Below are 20,481 nucleotides of genomic sequence, written 5' to 3'. Positions count from 1 at the left end.
CGAATGTGCAAGTGTGTGCTCTTGGTACGGCTAGGATTCCCAGCAGATACTGTTGTGATTCCACGCCAGCCAGTGGATCCGGCATCTGAGTCTGAGGAATCAGATGAGGAGGAGGAGGGGCCTGGAGTAACATTAGAGTCAGAGGAAGGCTCTTACAGTCGGACGAGGAGCCTGGCCCCTCTACTCGCCCTCAGGCTGAGACACAGCTGTGCTCGGAGCCTGAGTTGGACAGTGATGAAGCACAGCTGGGACAAATCCGGGATGCATGAAAGCGCAGGCAAGGGAAGTGAGTAGGACAGAGGAATGCAATGGGGCGGCTCCAAAGGCAAAGGAGAAGGCATTAGGAAGCCACGCCTGGGCTGCATTATAAAAGGGAAGGTGTGGGAGTTGCTGGTTGCCGAAGACAACTGTTCGTGTTGAGGATCGAGTTTCTGTGGACTGTGTTTCTTTGCCTTGGACCTTGACTCAGGTCTGTGAGAATAAAAGGGGTTGGTTTTTCCTTGCGGTTCCGGCCTGTTTCTTGGAAGAGGGGTTTCTCCTTGTGAGCGTAACCAGGACCCACGTAGGCTGGGACAGAACAGATACATTGTGCAGGTTTGCGCAGCCCATTTGGGGGGAACTCTGAAGCAGCAGTCCATGTAGTCCTCAACTTAGCAACGGTTCGCTTAGTAACTGTTCCAAGTTATAACAGCACTGAAAAAAGTCACATGTTTTTCACCCTTACAACCATCCCCACGGTCACGTGACCGAAATTCATATAGGTAGTAATTGACTCATAGTTACGACGGTTGCAGCCTCCCAGGGTCACGTGATCCCCTTTGGCGGCCTTCTGACATGCAAAGTCAATGGGGAAGCCAGATTCGCTTAACGACCCTGTTGCTAACCAAACAACTGCAGTGATTCACTGAACAGTTGTGACAAATTTGTCATAAAATGAGGCAGAATTCAATTTAACTGTCTTGCTTAGCAACAGCAATTTGGGGCTCAATTGTGGTTGTAAGTCAGCTTTCTGGGGGACACAGATGCTTTAGGGCAATTATTTTTCAAAGTTGGGGACTTTAAGAGGGGGTGGGCTTCAATTGTCAGAATTCCCCAACCAGACATATTGTCTGGGGAAGTCCGAGGGTTGAAATCTACCGTTCTTAGTTTCCAAGTTTGAAAAACTGCTTTAGTGCAGGGGTAGGCAACCTTGGCTCTTTTATGACTCGTGGACTTCAACTCCCAGAATTCCTGAGCCAGCCACGCTGAGGGGAAAGGGAGAGGTTTCCAAGCTGAGCCATGCCAGCTCAGGAATTCTGGGAGTTGAACTCCACAAGTCTTGAAGTTGCCAAGATTGAGGACCCCTGATATAGGGCAGAGGTGGGGAACCTTGGTTCTTTTATGACTCGTGGTCTTCAACTCCCAGAATTCCTGAGCCGGCCATGCTGAGGGGAAAGGGAGAGGTTTCCCAGCTGAGCCACGCTGGCTCAGGAATTCTGGGAGTTGAAGTCCAGGAGTCATAAAAGAGCCAAGGTTGCGTACCCCTGCTAGGCTGCTTTATGACTCGTGGCCTTCAACTCCCAGAAATCCTGAGCTGGCCATGCTGAGGGGAAAGGGAGAGGTTTCCAAGCTGAGACACGCTGGCTCAGGAATTCTGGGAGTTGAAGTCCACGAGTCATAAAAGAGTCAAAGTTGCCTACTCCTGGTCTAGTGCAGTGTTTCCCAACCTTAGCCATTTTAAGATGAGTGGACTGCAACTCCCAGAATACCCCAGCCAGTAATGCTGGCTGAGGTATTCTGGGAGTTGAAGTGTACACATCTTAAAATGGCTAAGGTTGGGAAACACTGGTCTAGTGTATTGTTGAGGGGGTGTGCATTATTTGTACCAACGTTCTTTGCAAATACTCTTTACAGATTTTTCACAGCCCTCTTCTCTATAGCAATAGCACTTAGACTTATATACCGCTTTATAGTGCTTTATACAGAGTCAGCCTATGGCCCCCAACAACCTGGCTCCTCATTTTACCGACATCAGAAGGACGGAAGTCTGAGTCAAGCTTGAGCCGGTCAGGATCGAACTCCAGGCAGTGGGCAGAGTCAGCCTGCAATTCTGCATTCTCACCACTGCGCCACCACGGCTCAACGTTTATGAAAATGAGGACCTTACCGTCAGAAGGCTATGCGTTATCTCTTTTGTACCGCCGTGTGCGGACAATACGAAGTTTCCTTCTGTTTATTTAATTGCTCCCATAGTAGACTGGCTGTTTTGGGATCCATCCTTTAACGGCTTCTGAAGCACAGAGCTTCCCGGTCTTAACCTCATAGCTCTGTCTGGTGAGCATTTAGGAAACAGGAGCAAGACTTGACATGACTCATTTTCTTGGTCTTCAACCAGAACACAATAGCTAGCAGGTTTTTTGGCCACCTACCCAGTTGCCATTTTGGCTGTTACCCTAGCGATGAGAAAGTGGAAACAGACTTGTATGTTTTCAGGCGGAGAGAGATCCCATGTAAATTAAAAAAAAAAAAACAACCACACACACGAAGCAAACATTTTATCCAGGACGTCTTGGAATCCTCTAGATTTCATCAGCACTTGTGGGTGTCATTCTCTTCTGAATTCCTGCCCTCGTTTAATCATATTATATTAACCGTCTGCTTTGCAGTCAACCTGCCGCAAAGCAGCTTAGCTGCTCCTGGTTTTTCTTCTTCTTCTTCTCCCGCCGTGTCGATTTAAGAATTTTATTCCAACCGCCTGTTGCCAAATTAGAAATTACCTTCTCTCTTGCCTATGTTCTCTTGGGTTACCTGAGTCTCCTAAAACCCACCCGCAAATTAATTAAATTACTTCAGTACAACTCTTCCCTTTGAGCAGCGGGTTTTACCGTTATAAAGTTATACTGTATATCTGCAAAGGTTTAATTTTTGTAGAATTAGTACGTTTGATCCAGCACTTCCCTATACCCGCCCGGGGTGGTGGGGTAAATCTTCCTTTGTCAGGCGCAAAAGACCAGGAAGTTGCAGTTAGGAAGATATATTGCTCAAGCCTACAGACTTAAGAATCCAGTCAACTAACATTCAGTTCCAAACTGGGGTCAGATAGAGGTCAATGGAATTCAAGAAGCATTGGACCATTTCTGGGAACAAAAATACTCTAGGCCAGGGGTCGGCAACCTTAAACACTCAAAGAGCCACTTGGACCCGTTTCCCAGAGAAAAGAAAACACTGGGAGCCGCAAAACCCACCCACCGCGCATGCGTGCGAGGGAGGAAGCTTCATTGAAGAGTTTAATTAAAAAGAAATAGTGGCTGCTGTGCATGAGTGTTGCTTTCTCTCTCTCCCTCTCTCCCTCTTTCTCTCCCCCCTCCCCCTCTCTCCGATCTTCTGCTCACCTGGCAAGCTGACTCTCCTGCCCTTGGTCTGCCAGTCCTCTTCCCCCACTCTGTGTGTGTGTGTGTGTGTGTGAGAGAGAGAGAGAGAGAGAGAGCGAGAGAGAGCTTCTGCTTTCTGCTGCTTCCTGCAGAGATGCAGCAAAGTCAGGAGCCCCGCCCAGTAAGCTTGTCAGCTTGTCAGAGAACAGCATGAGGCTACTCTTTTTTACACACACACACACACACACACAGAGAGAGAGAGAGAGAGAGAGAGAGAGAGAGAGAGAGAGAGAGAGAGAAGGGAAGCACAGGTGCCTCTCTCTGTCTCTCTCTGTCTCTCTGCAAATGGTGGAGGAGGACTGTGAGCCGCAGGAGAAGGCTGAAAGAGCCGCCTGCGACTCCAGAGCCACGGGTTGCTGACCTGTGCTCTAGCCTGATGACTTGCTTTACTCTGCCCCCAGCACTGCCTGCTCTTCTACAACCTTGCAGCAGGAGATTCGCTTTGAAGAGTACAGCGTTACAGTCTTATAATTCTTTGGAAATCTACTTTGAAGTAATGGAGTTTGACCCTGAAGACGTATGCCAAGGACTAGGGGCTTGAATTTAGTAGGAAAAACTAGGCACACACACTCTCTCGAGAGAGAGAGAACATCCCTTTTCCTGGTTAAGAGGCAAAATAAATGCACGTCACTGTTAATTGCAATGTACAATAATCATTTGTTAGCGGACATGTATTTAAACATTTGCATTTCCGGCAATAAATGGAAAAAAATGCCCATTACGGGAGTTTTTTGTCCACCCTGGCTGTGTTTGCGCCATTCACAACTGTTTAGGGGCCTGTCATTAAATTATCTTTGTTTTTTCAGCTGGTAAGTTTTGTTTAATACTGTCATCTTTTGTAAATTCCAATAATTGAAAAGGAAGTTCTGAATTCCTCTCGGGTATTTGTTGAGCAACTAGGATTTGCACCTACTGCAGTGAGCATGCCATAACAATTTTTGTAAGAATCACAAATTTTGGAAAGTACAAATGTGAGAGAAAAGGTTACTCCTACCAGGCGCGAAAGACCAACTCTACATAGGATGGTCCCGTTAAACTGATTTAGTGCCAAAAGCCTGTGCACAGGAGTCTTCTTAATTAATAGCCCTTGCTTGGGGTTAGATATGGATCAACGGCATTCAAGGGAGGTTGAACTTAGTTTGATTGTGGCTACGTAGGGATTCTAGGCTGATGCCTCTTTTCACTCTGCCCCCACGTTCTGCCACTTTCCAACTCTGGTTAAAGAGGGGAAACCGTGCCGTTCTTTTCTACAGTAATGTTACTAAGAAGGCCACAGTTTAACTAACACTTAGAATGCAAATATAGATTAATGTGGTGATTAAAATAAATGTTCCTTCTTATTTCCTCCTTGTCCTTTCCTAGTTCTGTTCATTTGGAAGTCACTTGATGGGAAGAGGATACTACGTATTTGACAGGAGATGGGATCATTTTCGACTAGCACTAAATTCTATGGTAGAAAAACACTTAAACTCACAAATGTGGAAGTAAGTATATCTCTGTTGTCTGGATGGTTTTGAAGCTTACAATTATTTAAATTGCCGTCCAACTCGCAATTTAAATGACTCTGAGTGGCAAAGAAAATACTAACTTAAGCTTAATAGTATTCTGGGGGGGGGGGAATAGTGTGCATAAATAATGTGTAATTCTAATGCCAAAGCAAGGACAATAGTAACATTGCTGAATAGGAATAGACTACTGCAACGCCCTCTACATGAGGCTGCCCTTGAGGACCACTCGGAGGCTTCAACTGGTGCAGAATGCAGCCGCGCGAGTTGTGTTGGGGGTCTCCCGATACTCCCATATTACACCTCTGCTCCGTGAGCTGCATTGGCTTCCGGTTGCCTTCCGGGTGAGATTCAAGGTACTGGTTATGACCTATCAAGCCCTACATGGCATGGGTCCGGAGTACCTTAGGGAGCACCTGCGGCCGGCATCAACTTCCCTCCGCCCAGTGCACTCCCACAGAGAGGGCCTCTTCAGGGTGCCGCCGTTCGGAGAATGCCGTCTGGTGACCCCCAGGGGGAGGGCGTTCTCTGTGGGTGCGCCTGACCTGTGGAACCGTTTACCGGTTGAGCTCCGGATGGCTCCCGACCTTCGCTCCTTCCGACGCGACCTAAAAACCTATTTGTTTGAACAAGCCGGCCTGGTCTGATGGGTTTTGTTTTAATTATTGTTTTAATGTAATTTATTTTCTCCATTTGGGCACTAGGGTTTAGTTTGTTTTTAATTTCTTTATTTTGGTATTTATGTCCCTGTTTATCGCCCTGAGTCCTTCGGGAGAAGGGTGGTATACAAATCAAATCAAATAAATAAAAATAAATAAATAAATTTCAGTAACCACAAAGTAATAAAATATTAGCTACATTTTGAGGAAAGCTTGCTTGATTGTCTGTCTGTCTATCTGTATCTCTGTCCGTCTATCTATCTATCTATCTATCTATCTATCTATCTATCTATCTATCTATCTATCTATGTCTATTATCTACCTACCTACCTACCTAATCATCTATCCCTATCTATCTTTCTATCTTTCTGTCTCTGTCTATCTATCCATCCATATCTATCTATCTATCTATCTATCTATCTATCTATCTATCTATCTATCTATCTATCTATCTCTATCTATCTATCTATCTATCTATCTATCTATCTATCTATCTATCTATCCATCCATCCATCCATCCATCCCTATCTGTCTGTCTATCTGTCTTATCTATCTCTATCCCTATTTCTTAATCCTTGTAGGAAAGCTCTTAATGCTTTGTTAGCTAAGGATGCCAGGTGGGACTGAAGGAAAATGTCTCTATCCCAGCGTGTGTTTCTTTTCCTCCATACGTTAGGAAAATCCCTCCCGCCGTGGATAGTCCCATGCCGTCCCCAGCAGCCCACATCAGCAGCCCCTTCCCGGCCTCCGTTCTCCAGCCTTTCAGTAATCCCACCTCGGCGTGTATCCCCTCCGCGCCCGTCAGCTCCAGAATCCCTCCTTCCTACATCATGACGTCCGCCATGCTGTCCAGCACCCCTTTCGCAACCACATCGGACGCCAGCTCCGTAACGTCCCACGCCACCGCCTTCCCACACGTGGCCGCCAGCTTGAGCATCGTAGACTCCGCCTTCAAGATGCCGCCTGCTCTGTCGCCTCTGCCGGCCGTCATCCCTTCCCCGTCTCACAAGCCATCCAAAACGAAAACCAGCAAATCCTCCAAAGTCAGAGACATCTTGTGTCGCAGCAGCGACGAGTCTTCTGGTAACAAAAAAAAAAGGCTGCCGTCTTCTTCCTCCTCCTCCTCCTCCTCGTCCTCCTCCTCCTCATTACCTTTCCAGACTTCTTCCTCGTCCTTGTTTTCAGGGGCGCACAGGAAAAATTGTGTCTTGAACCCCAGTCCCGCCCTCAATTCTTACCAGGCCACATCTTCCTACAACAGCCTCTCCGTGCACAACGCCAACAACGGAACCAGTCCCTTCAGTGCCAAATCAGAGCCCTCAGGACGGACTCCGCTCTCGAGTGGCGCGGCGGACTCGGTGAAGCACATGAGCATCGTCGTGAGCAGTATTGACCCCTCTGGTTTGTCGGTCCCTTCCTTGGTGCACCCTTTGGCGGACCATTCCTTCGCCCCGCACAACGCCGTCTCTTCTCTGCCCCTTTGTTTTGACAAATCGGACGGGAAGAAGCGCAAGAACTCAACCGCCAGCAGCAAAGCCTGTAAAATTACTAAAATGCCTGGAATGAATAGTGTTCATAAAAAGAACACGCCCAATCTCATTTCTCCAGTGCCAGATACGCCAAACCATGCCATTTCTCGGACGGTAAGTGGAATAGAATAGAAATGAAATAGAATAGAAATGAAAGAATGGAATGGAATGGAATGGAATGGAATGGAATGGAATGGAATGGAATAGAATAGAATAGAATAGAATAGAATAGAATAGAATAGAATAGAATAGAATAGTAGAATAAATGGAAGGGACCTTGGAGGTCTTCTAGTCCAGCCCCCTGCTCAAGTAGGAGAATGTCTCAGAAAAGTGACTGTCTAGTCCAGACATGTCAAACACAAGGCCCGGGGGCCGGATCTGGCCCGTGAAGTGGTTCCATGTGGCCCGCGAAGCCACCCTGGAAACAGTGAGGGAACGGCCCCCGCTGCCTTGGCCCTGGCCCAGAGACCCTCCTCCTGCCAGAGACCCTCAGATCTGTCCCACTCCTGCCCAGGCCCCAATAGGCACCCTTGATGCCAACGATGTAGAGCTGGCCACGCCCACCCAGTAGGCCATACACAGTCTAGCCACGCCCACCCAGTAGGCCACGCCCACCCTGGCCATACCCACCCGGCCCCCTGAGGGCAACCGCAATGCTGATGCGGCCCTCCATGAAATTGAGTTTGACACCCCTGGTCTAGTCTCTTCTTAAAAACTTGCAGTGATGCAGTGCCCACGATTTCTGAAGGCAAAGCTGTTCCTCTGGTTAATTGTCCTCACTGTCAGGAAGTTTCTCCTTAATTCCAGGTTGCTTCTCTCCTTGATCAGCTTCCAACCATTGGTGCTTTGGAGAATAGCTTGACTCCTTCTTCTTGGTAGCAGCCCCTCAGATACTGGAATATTGCTATCATGTCACCCCCGTTTCTTTTTTTCTTTAGACTGGCCAAACCCAAATTCCTGCAGCCGTTCTTCGTACGTTTTAGCCTCCAGGCCTTGGATCATCTGAGTTGCTCTTCTCTGAATTTTTTTCCCCCAAACTCTCAACATCTTTTTTGTGATATGGTGACCAAAATTGGCTGCAGTGTTCCTGGTGTGGTCTCACTAGGGTTTTGTAAAGTGGTACTAATACTTCTCGTGATCTTAGAAGTCAGTCAGTCTTCAGGGTTTGAACTCAACGGGAGTTTTTTTTAAAAAACAAACCAACAAACCTAAAACTACATTCCAATGATATGGAGAAACTAGTGGAAATAAAGGCCTTTTTTATCACTTTGCAGATTGGAAAAAACAGTGGTATAGCTCTGTCCCAGTCCAGTCCTTCAAGTACATCAAATCTAATGCACAACAAACAAGTGAGTTTGTGGTTTTTTTTTTAAATTATACTTTAATGTGCATCACTTAATTGCTGTATTATAGTTAACAAGCATAGTTTGTCTTACTAAGTCCATTACTTTTATCATACTTATTTATTTAAAAGATTCGTACAGCTGTCTGTCTTAAAATACAGCTCCGGGCCGCTCGCTATGAAAACCATAAAAACAGAAATTGAAAAACTGGCACTTCGGTCATCACCCCAGGACCGAAGAATTATTTATTAACCAATTGCAGATAAAACAAACCAGCTTTTGAACTCAGCAGTTTGAATGCAGAGTGGACTTCCTTACTTAACATTTATTATTCAGGGTGCTGGTTTAAATCTTTAAGCTTTAAAGCAGACTCCATCACCATCATAACCCGAGGACTATCTGTATAATAATCTCCTTTTCCAAACAAATCACATCCTTACCCATTTGTACAAAGTCCTATATTTAACCATGCATTTTTTGGAAAGATGAGGCTTATGTACTTTCCACCACCACCACCAGCAGCTTTTGGACTAAAACATTTAGTGTAACAATTCAAGTATTCTTCAAAAGACTTAAGTCATTTTACTGAACAATTACAAAATGCTGGTTCTGTGACAAAGAGACACGTTCCCAGCAATTGTTAGAAGCCTTGAATAATTGCCATCCACCCAACCTTCACTTCATCTAGAATTTGGTGCATAATCTGCCCTTGCACACCTGTGAGCAGCCTGTAACAAACCACAATTTGCAAAGGAATGTCCCTTCCAAGTTTATGAATCCTTGATCGAATGCCCTTGAAATAAAAAATGATGATGAGAAGAGCAATTATATCCGATTACTTTGTGCAGCACAATTTAAAATCACTGGTTCATAAAAGATAAGTTATACCCGTCAAGGGAACACCTAAAATAAAAGCGGTGGCTCAGTGGGTTGGGACGCTGAGCTTGTCGATCAGAAGGTCGGCAGTTTGGCGGGTCGAATCCCGAGTGTCGCGTAACAGAGTGAGCGCCTGTTACTCGTCCCAGCTTCTGCCAACCTAGCAGTTCGAAAGCACGTAAAAATGCAAGTAGAAAAATAGGGACCACTCCTGTGGGAAGATAACAGCGTTCCGTGCGCCTTTGGCGTCTAGTCATGCCGGCCACATGACCACGGAGACGTCCTCGGACAAGCGCTGGCTCTTTGGCTTTGAAACGGAAATGAGCACCGGCCCCTAGAGTCGGAAACGACTAGCACGCAGGTGCGGGGGAACCTTTATAATCCCGTTTGTCATTTACGATGAACTGTTCATTTTCTCTTTCAGAAAACATTAAATCGGGCTGGTCGGATAAGGACTCTTCCGTGATAAGGAGAACAACCATCTCTATATTTTTACAGCCCTTCTCCAAGCCAGTTTATTGGTTTTTGTGTCCTGCAGATTTTTTCGTAATTTTTGTATTAAAATCTTTCATTTTTTCCCCATAAAATTGTAGTCATGGTTTACTTTAATTTCTTACATGTGTTGGCCTCTGATCTGTGCAATCGGGCTTGATTTTAATTGATGCCTTTAGAAGGAAATTGTTACGTTTTCTCCTCTTTTTTTTTAGTTTCTTGCAACAACGGGAGCAGTGGACATTTCGAAATAATACCATGTGTGATACAAAGGATAGATTGAGCAAAGCTATTATTTCAAATTTGCAGTAACTTCTGTATTAATTATTGTCCTTGGGATGAAAAAGAAAATGTCCATCAATTTTGCTGACTTATGGCTACAGTGTCCGTGTTCTAGATCCTTTCAACACACTGAAGGGTTAATGCATCTGGCTATTATTAACAATATTAATAGGAATATTGTGTGACCATTTCCTCATACCTAGGTGAAGGGGCCAAGGAAAGGATTGCTGTCCTTCGCAAAAACAGAAGTCGGACATACTGAATTTGCATCAGTTAAATTGCACTGACAATGTTTTTACAGGAATTACTGATTTTTTAAAAAACGAAAGTAGATTTTTTGTAATCAGGAAACCAATTATACTAAGGTACTACAAAATTACTACGAAGGAATTAACTTTTATTTCTACAGAATTAAAAGTGCACTTATATGCAGGTTTATTTACAACTTGGGGAGAAATGAAAATGAATGCAAATAGTTTTATTAGCTTCTTTCCTTTTAAAGTAAAGGCTTAGGGCAGATTTTAAAACAGAAAATGTTTAACAATGGTGAACAAGGCTAGGCCTCTTGGGGGAAATTAGAAAATATTCTCAAAATAATTTTTATAATGTTATTGTAATTTATGTTTTCTTATACTTGGAAAGTGACAAGAGAAGTTTCATGAGCGATATGAAACTTAAGAAAATATAAGCAATGGTTGTATTTTTCATGTATTTTGAGTTTTGTTTTATTGTACATTCTTCAGATTGAAAAAAAATGTACATATCTTTATTTTTGCACAATTTTTTGTCTTTGGTTGTAGGAACAGAGCCTTGTTTTTTTAAAAAAACTAATTTATTTTGTGTTGTACAGCTGCAGGAGTTAATCAAATTTCAGTAGCAGAACAACGCTCCAATTATCGAACTGCTGTTCTATATTTTTGAGAGAAAAAAGTACGATGATTATGAATTCGGCTAGTGAAGGAACAATTTAATAACATCAAGACTTCCTTAGCTTAACGTGCATCTATTATGTAGAAAGCTGGATGTTTGGGGGGTACCTTGGAATAACGCGTATTTAACTTTTCATTTTCCGTGACGTAGATCTCGCAGCATTTTGGAAAGCTAAGTATTAAATACAGCCCTCCACATTTTGTCCCATCACATTTTTTTAAAAAAAGGTCATTTAATTTATATATACTAAAATGGTATATATAGTGCGGTTTTAAAAATGGAAATGGACTAGACCAGCCTGTATTGTAGTGTAGCATTTGTTAAACAGTTGGTGTTTGGTTCTTTCCAACCCTTTTCCCTTTTACGCACCCAACTTTTCAGAAGACGTGTTTTCCAGCAGGCACAGAAGCTTTGGTTGTTACACATAATGCAATGCATAGGCCCGTCAGCCATATTTAAAAAAAAATTTAAAAAGCAACTTGGATATGCCTTCTTTTGTACCGATGTTAACAATTGTACATAGTGCCGATCAACCTTTGTAGAGAATAGTTTATACAGCATATTCTATTATTGCCGATTCTCAGTGAACTCTTGTTTAAAAAGAAGAAAAGAATTTTTTCTATCTACACCTTCTATTTTGTTATGCTGTTTTACCCCATGGCACTTTAACAAAAACTTTGGGTTTTACATAGCTGGTCGGTCATGGGAAATAAATAAATAAATTCTGTTGCACAGAAGTGAAATTTGCACCTCCTCAATTATGCTTTCCTACTACAGATTTTAGAATCCTTTTCAAGAAGACTTTTGAAAATAGCACGTCCAATCATTGTAAAAAATAATAATAATTGCCATATGTGTACAGTCCATTTTTTTTCTACGGACCCATATTTTGTAACACTATTTTCCTCCTTCTGCACCTTTTATGATGTATTAGCAGTATCTTGAGAAAACCCATTCCATGCTTGTGATAATTGTAAGTGTCGGAAGTAGATGTAAATAGTAAAATTTATGACTTACAGTTTTGAGAAAAGGGAAAATAAAGAACAAACTTGTATCTTGACTGATACTGCCATGGTTTAGCACCCAGGCCTGGAGATATTCTCTAGTGGGCGATTGTATTTCTTTTATTATTTGTTGTTTTTGCTTATTATTATTATTGTTATTATTATTATTATTATTTGTAACACGGCTTTGTAAATAAAATAATTTATATGTTTCTAAGAAAAAACACCACGCAACGCTTTATTGCTTTGTAAAAAGAAAAAGCTCCAGGGTTATCTGGGAAAAATTATAAGCCTTGACACGACTCAGTGAAAGGTTTTTTTAGGACCTGTTCTGAAAGAGAAACCCACTTCCCAAAATAAGGAAATATATTTAGTATTTCTGCTTGTCAATATGAAGCGTCATCCCTGTGTGATGGCTCCATTGTTACCATCAAAGTACAAAAAGCCTCAAAATGACCTTCATTACGTACAAAAGCCCCAGTGAAAAGGACAGAACGACTCAATATGTGTCTCACACCACAATCTTGCTGACAACTCTTAGGAAAGGGAGGACTTTGGTCTTCAAAAAGATGGACAGGAGGGTTGTCCGGTCACTTCACAGGTAGGTGTCAATCATAGATCAGACAGGTTTCACTAGGGTGATTGACCAAAGCACTCTCAAAAAAACAGAACTTGTTAAGCCAACACAAGCTGAGATAATTGGCAAGCATTGTGTATTATGTGTATTATACTTCATAAGGATATTTTAACTTAAGTCCTAATAGCTGGAGTCACCACAGTACCAACACCACACTACAAGTAGTCCCCAATTTACAATGATGTGATCAACTGTTTGTTTACAACAGCACTGGGAAAAAATGACTTATGACTGTATTCTACACTTATGACCATTGCAGCATCTTCACGGTCACATGATCAAAATTTGGTTACGTGACCTCTGGTCATAAGCCACTTTTTTCAGTGCCATGGTAAATTTGAGTGGTGACTAAATGGTTATAAGCCGAGGACTGTCTGCAGCTGTGAGTTTTGTACACTGCTCGGAGTCACTTTTAAGAAGAAATTGGACAATCATTTGTCTGAAATGGTATAGGGTTTCCTGTCTAAGCAGGGGGGGCGGGGGGGGGTTGGACTAGAAGACCTCCAAGGTCCCTTCCAACTCTGTTATTCTATTCTTATTCTAATTTATATTCTAATTCTTATTCCATTTCTATTCCACTCTATATTCTATTCATACATTCTATTCTATTACATTCCATTCTATTACATTCTACATTCTGTTCTATTTCTATTCTATTCCCATTCTATATTCTATTCGATCCTTACATTCCATTATATTATATTCTACATTGTTCTTTCTATTCTATATTCTATTCTATGCCTTATTCTATTCTATTCCTATTCCCATTCCATTCTATATCTATTTTATTCTATTCCCATCCGATATTCTATTCCTTATTCGATTCTATCCCTATTGCCATTCCATTCTGTTCTCTCCATTTCATATTCTGTTCTATGCTATTCCCATTCTATATTCTATTGTATTCTATTCCTTATTCTATTCCTATTCCCATTCTATTTTCTATTCATTCCATTTCATATTCTATTTCCATTACATTTTCTATTCTAATCAGACTGGATTTGGCATTTCTGTCTACCTATCGAGTCCTTGCCAAGGACCTGGGATAGGCAGATGTGGATGTTGGATGGTATTACAGATATTGTCTCAGGATGGAAGCCGTTCCTAGTAAGGCCGCCTTTTGCAATTGACTAATGGCCAATTTGTCAATGCCGATGATGGTGTCCAAGTGGTGCTCCAGTTGTTTTGGGACGGCACCCAAGGTGCCTTTTACTATGGGTACCACCTATTGGTACTTATTATTAATAACACCAGTTGTCATGCAGCATTCGTGTCAGCTCGGGTTTAAGATCCGTTCACACGTTCCTTCTTGGCCAAGAGAGGGCAGATGCACAAAAGTGCTTTTATGGGCGCTCGGATCTTTAATAACTTAAGATTATTATTATTTTTTTTGGCAAATCTTGCAAATTTTAAAAATTTGCAGGTCGCCAAACGGGGTAACGCCCCTCGCCTGGGCCACGCGCGGACTGCTTTTTTTTTAACCGAAGGCCACGCCCCTCCTGCTGTCGTCATCATTCGTCGCCGCTCCCTCCCGCACAACCCAAAACTCCGCGGAGGGGAAAGAACAGGGCGGGCGAACTGATTGGCCGAGGGCTCCGCCTTCCCGCGTCACGTGGCCGGCGCGTTCTTGTCCCGTCGCCTAGCAACGGCGATGGACCGAGAAACGGAGGGCCGGGAGTACCTGGCGGAGCACAAAATCCCGGAGCTTTTGTATAGTTTGACCTCGTTGCTGCTGTATCACCGGCCGGGTGAGAGGCTGGCACGGAGGGAAGGCAGGCGGACTTGCCTGCCGTGCGCGGAGCGTAAAGCTGGAAAATGGGGGTTGCTTTTTTTATTTTTATTTTTTTTAAAGGAGGGTTTTCTGCATGGCTCCCTTGGTGGCACTCGTTGCCTCAGAGATGACCTGTGAGGGATTCAGACATTAGGCCAGGAGTCTCCAAACCTGACAACTTTTAAGGCTTGTGGACTTCCAACTCCCAGCCATGCTGATGAATTCTGGGAGTTGAAGTCCACACGTCTTAAAAGTTGCCAAGGTTGGAGTCGCTTGTCAACTTTTAAGATGGGTGGACTACAACTCCCAGAATTCATGGCTGCCTGGTGAATTCTGGAAGTCCACAAGTCTTAAAAGTTGCCAAGGTTGGAGTCCCTTCTCAACTTTCTAAGATGGGAGGACTACAACTCCCAGAATTCATGGCTGCCTGGTGAATTCTGGGAGTTGAAGTTCACACGTCTTAAAAGTTGCCAAGGTTGGAGTCACTTGTCAACTTTTAAGATGGGTGGACTACAACTCCCAGAATTCATGGCTGCCTGGTGAATTCTGGGAGTTGAAGTCCACAAGTCTTAAAAGTTGCCAAGGTTGGAGTCCCTTCTCAACTTTCTAAGATGGGAGGACTACAACTCCCAGAATTCATGGCTGCCTGGTGAATTCTGGGAGTTGAAGTCCACACATCTTAAAAGTTGCCAGGGTTGGAGTCCCTTCTCAACTTTCTAAGATGGGTGGACTACAACTCCCAGAATTCATGGCTGCCTGGTGAATTCTGGGAGTTGAAATCCACAAGTCTTAAAAGTTGCCAAGGTTGGAGACACCTGAGTTAGGCTAAGCTGGCGATTTTCAACCTTGTCAGCTTTTTAAGATGGGTGGACTACAACTCCCAGAATTCATGCCTGCCTGGGGAATTCTGGGAGTTGAAGTCCACAAAAGTTGCCAAGGTTGGAGACCCTTGTGTTAGGCTAAGCTGGCAGTTTTCAACGTTGTCAGCTTTTAAGATGGGTGGACTACAACTCCCAGTATTCATGGCTGTCTGGAGAATTCCGGGAGTTGAAGCCCACAAGTCTTAAAGTCACCAACTTTGGAGTCCCTTGTCAACTTTTAAGATGGGTGGACTACAAGACCCAGAATTTCGGGGAGTTGAAGTCCACAAGTCTTAAAAGTTGCCAAGTCTGGAGTCCCTTGCGTTAGGCTAAGCTGGCGTTTTAGATATATATTTTAACAATATGGTTTGGTGTGGATAATGACGTGACCAATCTTTTTGCTTTTCCAGAAAGACCAAGAGAATTTTTGATCAAGACACTGGAAAAAGTCAAGATTGCCAAAGCGTCTAGTGCTGATTATCCCAACCTTATGGATGAGTCAAACCTGGATGCGATGTTCGATATGATAGATGTGGGAGGCGAAGGCTACATAAATGTAGTACAATACAAAGGAGGTTGGTGTTTCTTCGTATCTCATAAACTTCGTCTCCATCTTTTCATGTCTTCCATGGCAAGGGACTGTAAACCGAGAACCCGAAAAAGAGTCTCTTCAATTTTCTAACCAGTGTAATGATAATTTAAATTCTCATTCAAAAATCCAACTGATTTGTTTGTTTGTAAATATATCAGTAGCTTGGCTAGCAAAGTGCCCTTGACACAGTATGATGTATCTTCTTCTTCCAGTAAACAAAGAAAAATTATCTGGAAAAATACACACTTCTTTCTCAGGAGACTTTAGATTGCTACGCTGGTGTGTGCTATAAAACTGCCTTAGACTCTCACTATTTCCTAGGCAGGAAAGCAGAAATTTAGCAGAAGCAGTTCAGGTAGTCCTCAGCTTGCAACAATTCATTTAGTGACCATTCAAAGTCACAACGGCATTGGTAAGAGTCACTTATGGCCATTGTTCACACTGCAGCATCCCCATGGTCACGTGATTTACATTCGGATGCTTGGACAACTGACTCATATTTATGATGGTCGCAGCGTCCTGGGGGGTCACGTGATCCCCTTTTGCAACTTCTGACAAGCCAAGTCAACGGGGAAGCCAGATTCACTTAACAACTGGGTTATTAACAACTGCAGTGCTTCACTTAACAACTGTGGCAGGAAAAGTTGTAAAATGAGGCAAAACTCACTTAATAAATTTTATCTCTTAGCAACACAGATTTGGGGTTCAATTGTGGTCGTAAGTTGAGGAGTCCCTGTATAAATAGGCAGGATGACAACAGTCACCTCTTCCATCCTGAAACTTTTAGCTAAGATTATCTCCTACAGTTGATAAGGCCAAGCCAAAAAAACAAAACAAAAAGTCCTTGTTAGTGAGCTGCATTTTCAGACCAACTTAATTTTTCTTTGTTTAGAACCTGACAGAATATGCATGTATTTCTTTATGCCCGGGAGGGCAAATGATATTTTTTAAAAAGGCCCTTTGCGGTAACAGAAAGTTCAGGATGAGTCTATAGAAATACTTGTAGTTGCTTTATATAATTATTTTACTGTTTTTAAGCCTGTCTAATGGGTTTTTAACTTTCCATTTAGTAATACCTGGTTATTCGAGCTTGCCGGCCTAGACTAAGGGATTGGGGTTTTAAATTTCATAATTTAATTTATTTTGTTTGGGGCTAAATTTAATTTAATCTATTTTTAACTTTTGTATGTCATATTTTAATTGCCCTGTACACCGCCCTGAGTCCCTGGGGAGAAGGGCGGTATATAAATCTAATAAATAAAATAAATAAATAATAAATAATACGATAGTTATATATAATTATAAAAAGCTGAATTCACGGCAAAACATAAGCTAAATCACCACTTTACATTTTTTTTTAATCTGCCTCCATCCGTTTGCTGTATAATTAAGCAGTGTGTGAACAGTGTATTTCTGTATATACCTATCTAGATATAAGAATTGTCTAATCCATGATCAGTTTCTATTGACTTCTCTATTTTATAGCTGCAAAGAAGGTCCTTGTTTAAATAAAAAATAGTTATTTGATTTCCCATAAACAGATGCTGGAAAACATGCCTATATATCTAATATTTTTGTTGGGTTAATATTTCTTCCCAGCCAGAAGAGTTTGGATTTAAACCCCATAGTAACCCCTCAGAATTACACATTTCGGCTTAGTACCTTCCATGTATTCAGCCACTCTAATTTGGAAATCAGTTTACAGCAATAGTGTTGTATGAATCTAGCCAACTGCGGTATAGTTAGCAAGCCGTTGCTTGCCGCGATGTGTGAATCCACCTAGGTCAGTGATGGCGAACCTTTTAGAGTCTGAGTGCCCAAACTGCAACCGAAAACCCACTTATGTATCATCGGGTGCTGGGTGGGTGTGGCCCTTTGGGTGGGCGTGGCTACGGTGGTAACGGCAGACTGGATGGGGCTAAAAATCAATCAATCAATTCCAACTTAGCGAGATCATTTTCTTCCCGCAAGAAGTTGAAATTGATTAACCTTTTTTTTTTAACACATGGCGGTGGAGGCCTAAAGTGAATAGGTTTTATAAAACCCAGCTGAAGGCCTAGAACTGGGACAACGGTGCACGTGCCCACAAAGAGGGCTCTGCATGCCACCTGTGGCACACGTGCCATAGATTCGCCACCGTGGAGCTAGGTGATTCTTACTGGGTAAGTCAGCAAACTCTGATTTTGGTGAGTCACATGATCACAGCCATCTAAACACGAAATAAATGGTCTAAGGATGTAGGCTGTAATCAAATTTAGAGGCCTTCTTTTAAGCAGATATGCACGGGGGGGGGTTATACTGGGTGTGGTATATACTGCAACAATGCATTCAGGGGGAAAAATATTTTCTCTCTTATGTTTTAGCACTTGAGTCCCTGGGATTGAGTAGTCAAGATGTAACTTATGATGAAAATGCAATGATTACATCAAATGTCTTCAAGGAAAATCTGTAAGTTAAACCAAAATATTACATTTTATGTGGAATTGCAGGTGTGTGTGTGTTTGTGTGTATACATATATATACATACATATATACATACATACACACACACACATACATACCACATTGTTTTGCTTTTTATGACCCTGTAATCCCTTAATTCATCCAACAACATATCCTGAATTGTCCCAACCATCTCAGGGTGAGATGCTGGACGTGTATGTGTCCAAAATCTCCAATGATCCTAGGAGATTTACCTGCTGATAAAGCTATGAATTTTAGATACAGAAAGTAAAAAGTAAAGAAGTATCAAATTGTTCCTCCTCTTACCTCTTCAAACTACACTACAATTACTAAAAGATTACTAGTTTTTCCCTGATACTGTTTTTAAACACAAGACGGCTGAAGGCATGAACGTATTATTTTGGTGATGACGTTCTTGCAATAAATGAGATTTGTAAACAAACTTTAGAAAGCATTGACGGATAATCCACGCTTTCCTTTGTGATTGCCAAAAATGTCCGGGCATTGTGTTTTGGCATTTTGAGACAAGAAACACACAAAAACAGACATATGAAAAATGTTTTTTTTAAAAAAAAACCCAAAGGGACTCCGTTAAAGTCTCCCTTCAGTTGAGAAAACTAGAAAATCCTGCTGTGTTTACATTGTAATTTTGCTTCCGTTCTGATCTACACCTCCGTAAAACGTTGAAAAATTACAACTTTCATTGTTTTATAGAGATTTTTTGTCTCTGCACAGATAATATTGAATTTTGGCTCAAATAATGGATGTAATAATACAGGTAGTTAGTCTTCAACTTAAGACAATACGGACCAGAAATTTGTTCATTAAGTGAGATGGTCATTAAGTGAGATACCACGTGACCATACCAAATTTTACGACGTTTTACGGAGCACCATGGTCATGAAACAAGACATCACAGGCCCACTACTTGTGATCTTCTCGGCTTCTCCGGATTTTGTTGGAAGCTGGCTGGAAGGTTGCAAATGGTGATCATGTGACCACACGAGGGTTGCTAAACCCAGTCATGATCACGTGACCACAGGGCACTGTGACAGCTGGAAGTGCGAGAACCAATGGTAAGTCATTTTTAGCGCAATTGTGACTTCAAAACTGCCCTTAAACAAATGGCTATTAAACGAGATCTTCCTTTAATAACCAATAAATAAATAAAAATAATCCAAGACAATTTTAAGTATTAACGTAAGAACACGCGTAATACACATAGGGAGAAATTATGTGGGTGTGCTTACACTAAATACACTGTCCATCCCATAACTAAGCTGGCTGTGATGGGGAAAATGCAGTTTATATATTATCTTTATATGTTATGTATCTTTGTCTGTCCCCCCCCCAACCCCTCCCCCGCAGGACGAAAAAATTTGCTGAACTGTGGACAACAGTTTAATGCTGATTATTCTCACCTGGAATGTTTTATATATCTATTTTTTTACTTTCTGAAAAAAACTAGCAATTTCATTTATATATATTATAACGGCCTTCACTTGTACTAATTACATCATCACTGAACCAGGTACAAAACATCTCCTTTTCCTATATTTGAAAAATCTTCAAAACTGTTATCCTACTGAATTTGCTGAATAAATACTGGGAGTATTAGCCAACACTTAAGATTTTAGCGGTCCTTTTATTTCAGTGAGATTGCTTAAATTTTTCCATCCGAAAAAAAAAGATATTATGATTAGTTTACACAGTTGGAAGATTATGACCCCAACTTTCTAATCAAAAGGAGACTAACCACATATATTGTCTATCACCGTAGAGTATGTTTAAAGAACTGCACACTGGCAAATATCTGCAAAGCTTTAATCTTATCCGTATTAGAAATACGCTAACGTTAGGAGCCAAAGTAGGTAAAAATTTGCCACAGAACGGCATGCAAAGTTGTTTGTCCCTTTTGTGCTTCTTGTCGGCACCGTTCATTCAAAAAGGCAAGAACGGTTCTGCTCTTTTTTTTAGCCCCCCCCCCCGTAATATCTTTCAGATCACAACCTTGGTAACACAAAGGTTCTGAAGACGCTCTAATCCAGCTAAACGAGATTAATCTGAGCATCAGAGGAGGTAATAAAATGAAACGGGTCTATCCCAGGAATTTTTAAAATAATCCAGC

At 42.2% G+C, this 20,481-nt stretch overlaps 2 protein-coding genes across 6 annotated transcripts in view; both read left to right on the top strand.

Annotated features, from left to right (window-relative positions):
* The window catches only part of ATXN7L1 (ataxin 7 like 1), a 76,500-nt gene extending 65,000 nt beyond the window's left edge, over nt 1-11,500 (top strand). For 3 of the 5 annotated variants that reach the window (XM_083366248.1, XM_083366247.1, XM_083366251.1), the window contains 4 exons: nt 4,773-4,894; nt 6,251-7,217; nt 8,378-8,452; nt 9,135-9,384. In XM_083366248.1, coding sequence (XP_083222374.1) covers nt 4,773-4,894; nt 6,251-7,217; nt 8,378-8,452; nt 9,135-9,230 — 1,260 coding nt within the window. In that variant the 3' untranslated portion in view covers nt 9,231-9,384. Of the gene's footprint in view, nt 1-4,772; nt 4,895-6,250; nt 7,218-8,377; nt 8,453-9,134; nt 9,385-9,746 lie in introns of those variants that run through there. The other 2 variants (XM_083366249.1, XM_083366250.1) reach the window with 2 other exon arrangements.
* A 2,812-nt stretch (nt 11,501-14,312) lies between these two features.
* Nucleotides 14,313-19,955, top strand: EFCAB10 (EF-hand calcium binding domain 10). The gene is made up of 4 exons (XM_083366219.1): nt 14,313-14,415; nt 15,709-15,873; nt 18,254-18,338; nt 19,722-19,955. The coding sequence occupies exons 1-4, from the start codon at nt 14,319-14,321 to the stop codon at nt 19,756-19,758; spliced, it is 384 nt and encodes a 127-aa protein (XP_083222345.1). The 5' UTR covers nt 14,313-14,318; the 3' UTR covers nt 19,759-19,955.
* Nucleotides 19,956-20,481: the final 526 nt, after the last annotated feature.

Source organism: Vipera ursinii, assembly GCF_947247035.1.
Source record: "Vipera ursinii genome assembly, chromosome: 6".
NCBI classification, from domain to species: Eukaryota; Metazoa; Chordata; class Lepidosauria; order Squamata; family Viperidae; genus Vipera; species Vipera ursinii.
The sequence above is the reverse complement of the archived record's forward strand: the minus strand, read 5'-3'. Positions and strand labels throughout refer to the sequence as shown.

Excerpts from the sequence above, each read along its gene's own strand:
- EFCAB10 (XM_083366219.1), top strand. The coding sequence starts at position 14,319 with ATGGACCGAGAAACGGAGGGCCGGGAGTACCTGGCGGAGCACAAAATC. Across the intron at positions 14,416-15,708 it reads GCTGCTGTATCACCGGCCGG|AAAGACCAAGAGAATTTTTG; the intron begins GTGAGAGGCTGG and ends TTGCTTTTCCAG. Across the intron at positions 18,339-19,721 it reads AATGTCTTCAAGGAAAATCT|GACGAAAAAATTTGCTGAAC; the intron begins GTAAGTTAAACC and ends CCTCCCCCGCAG.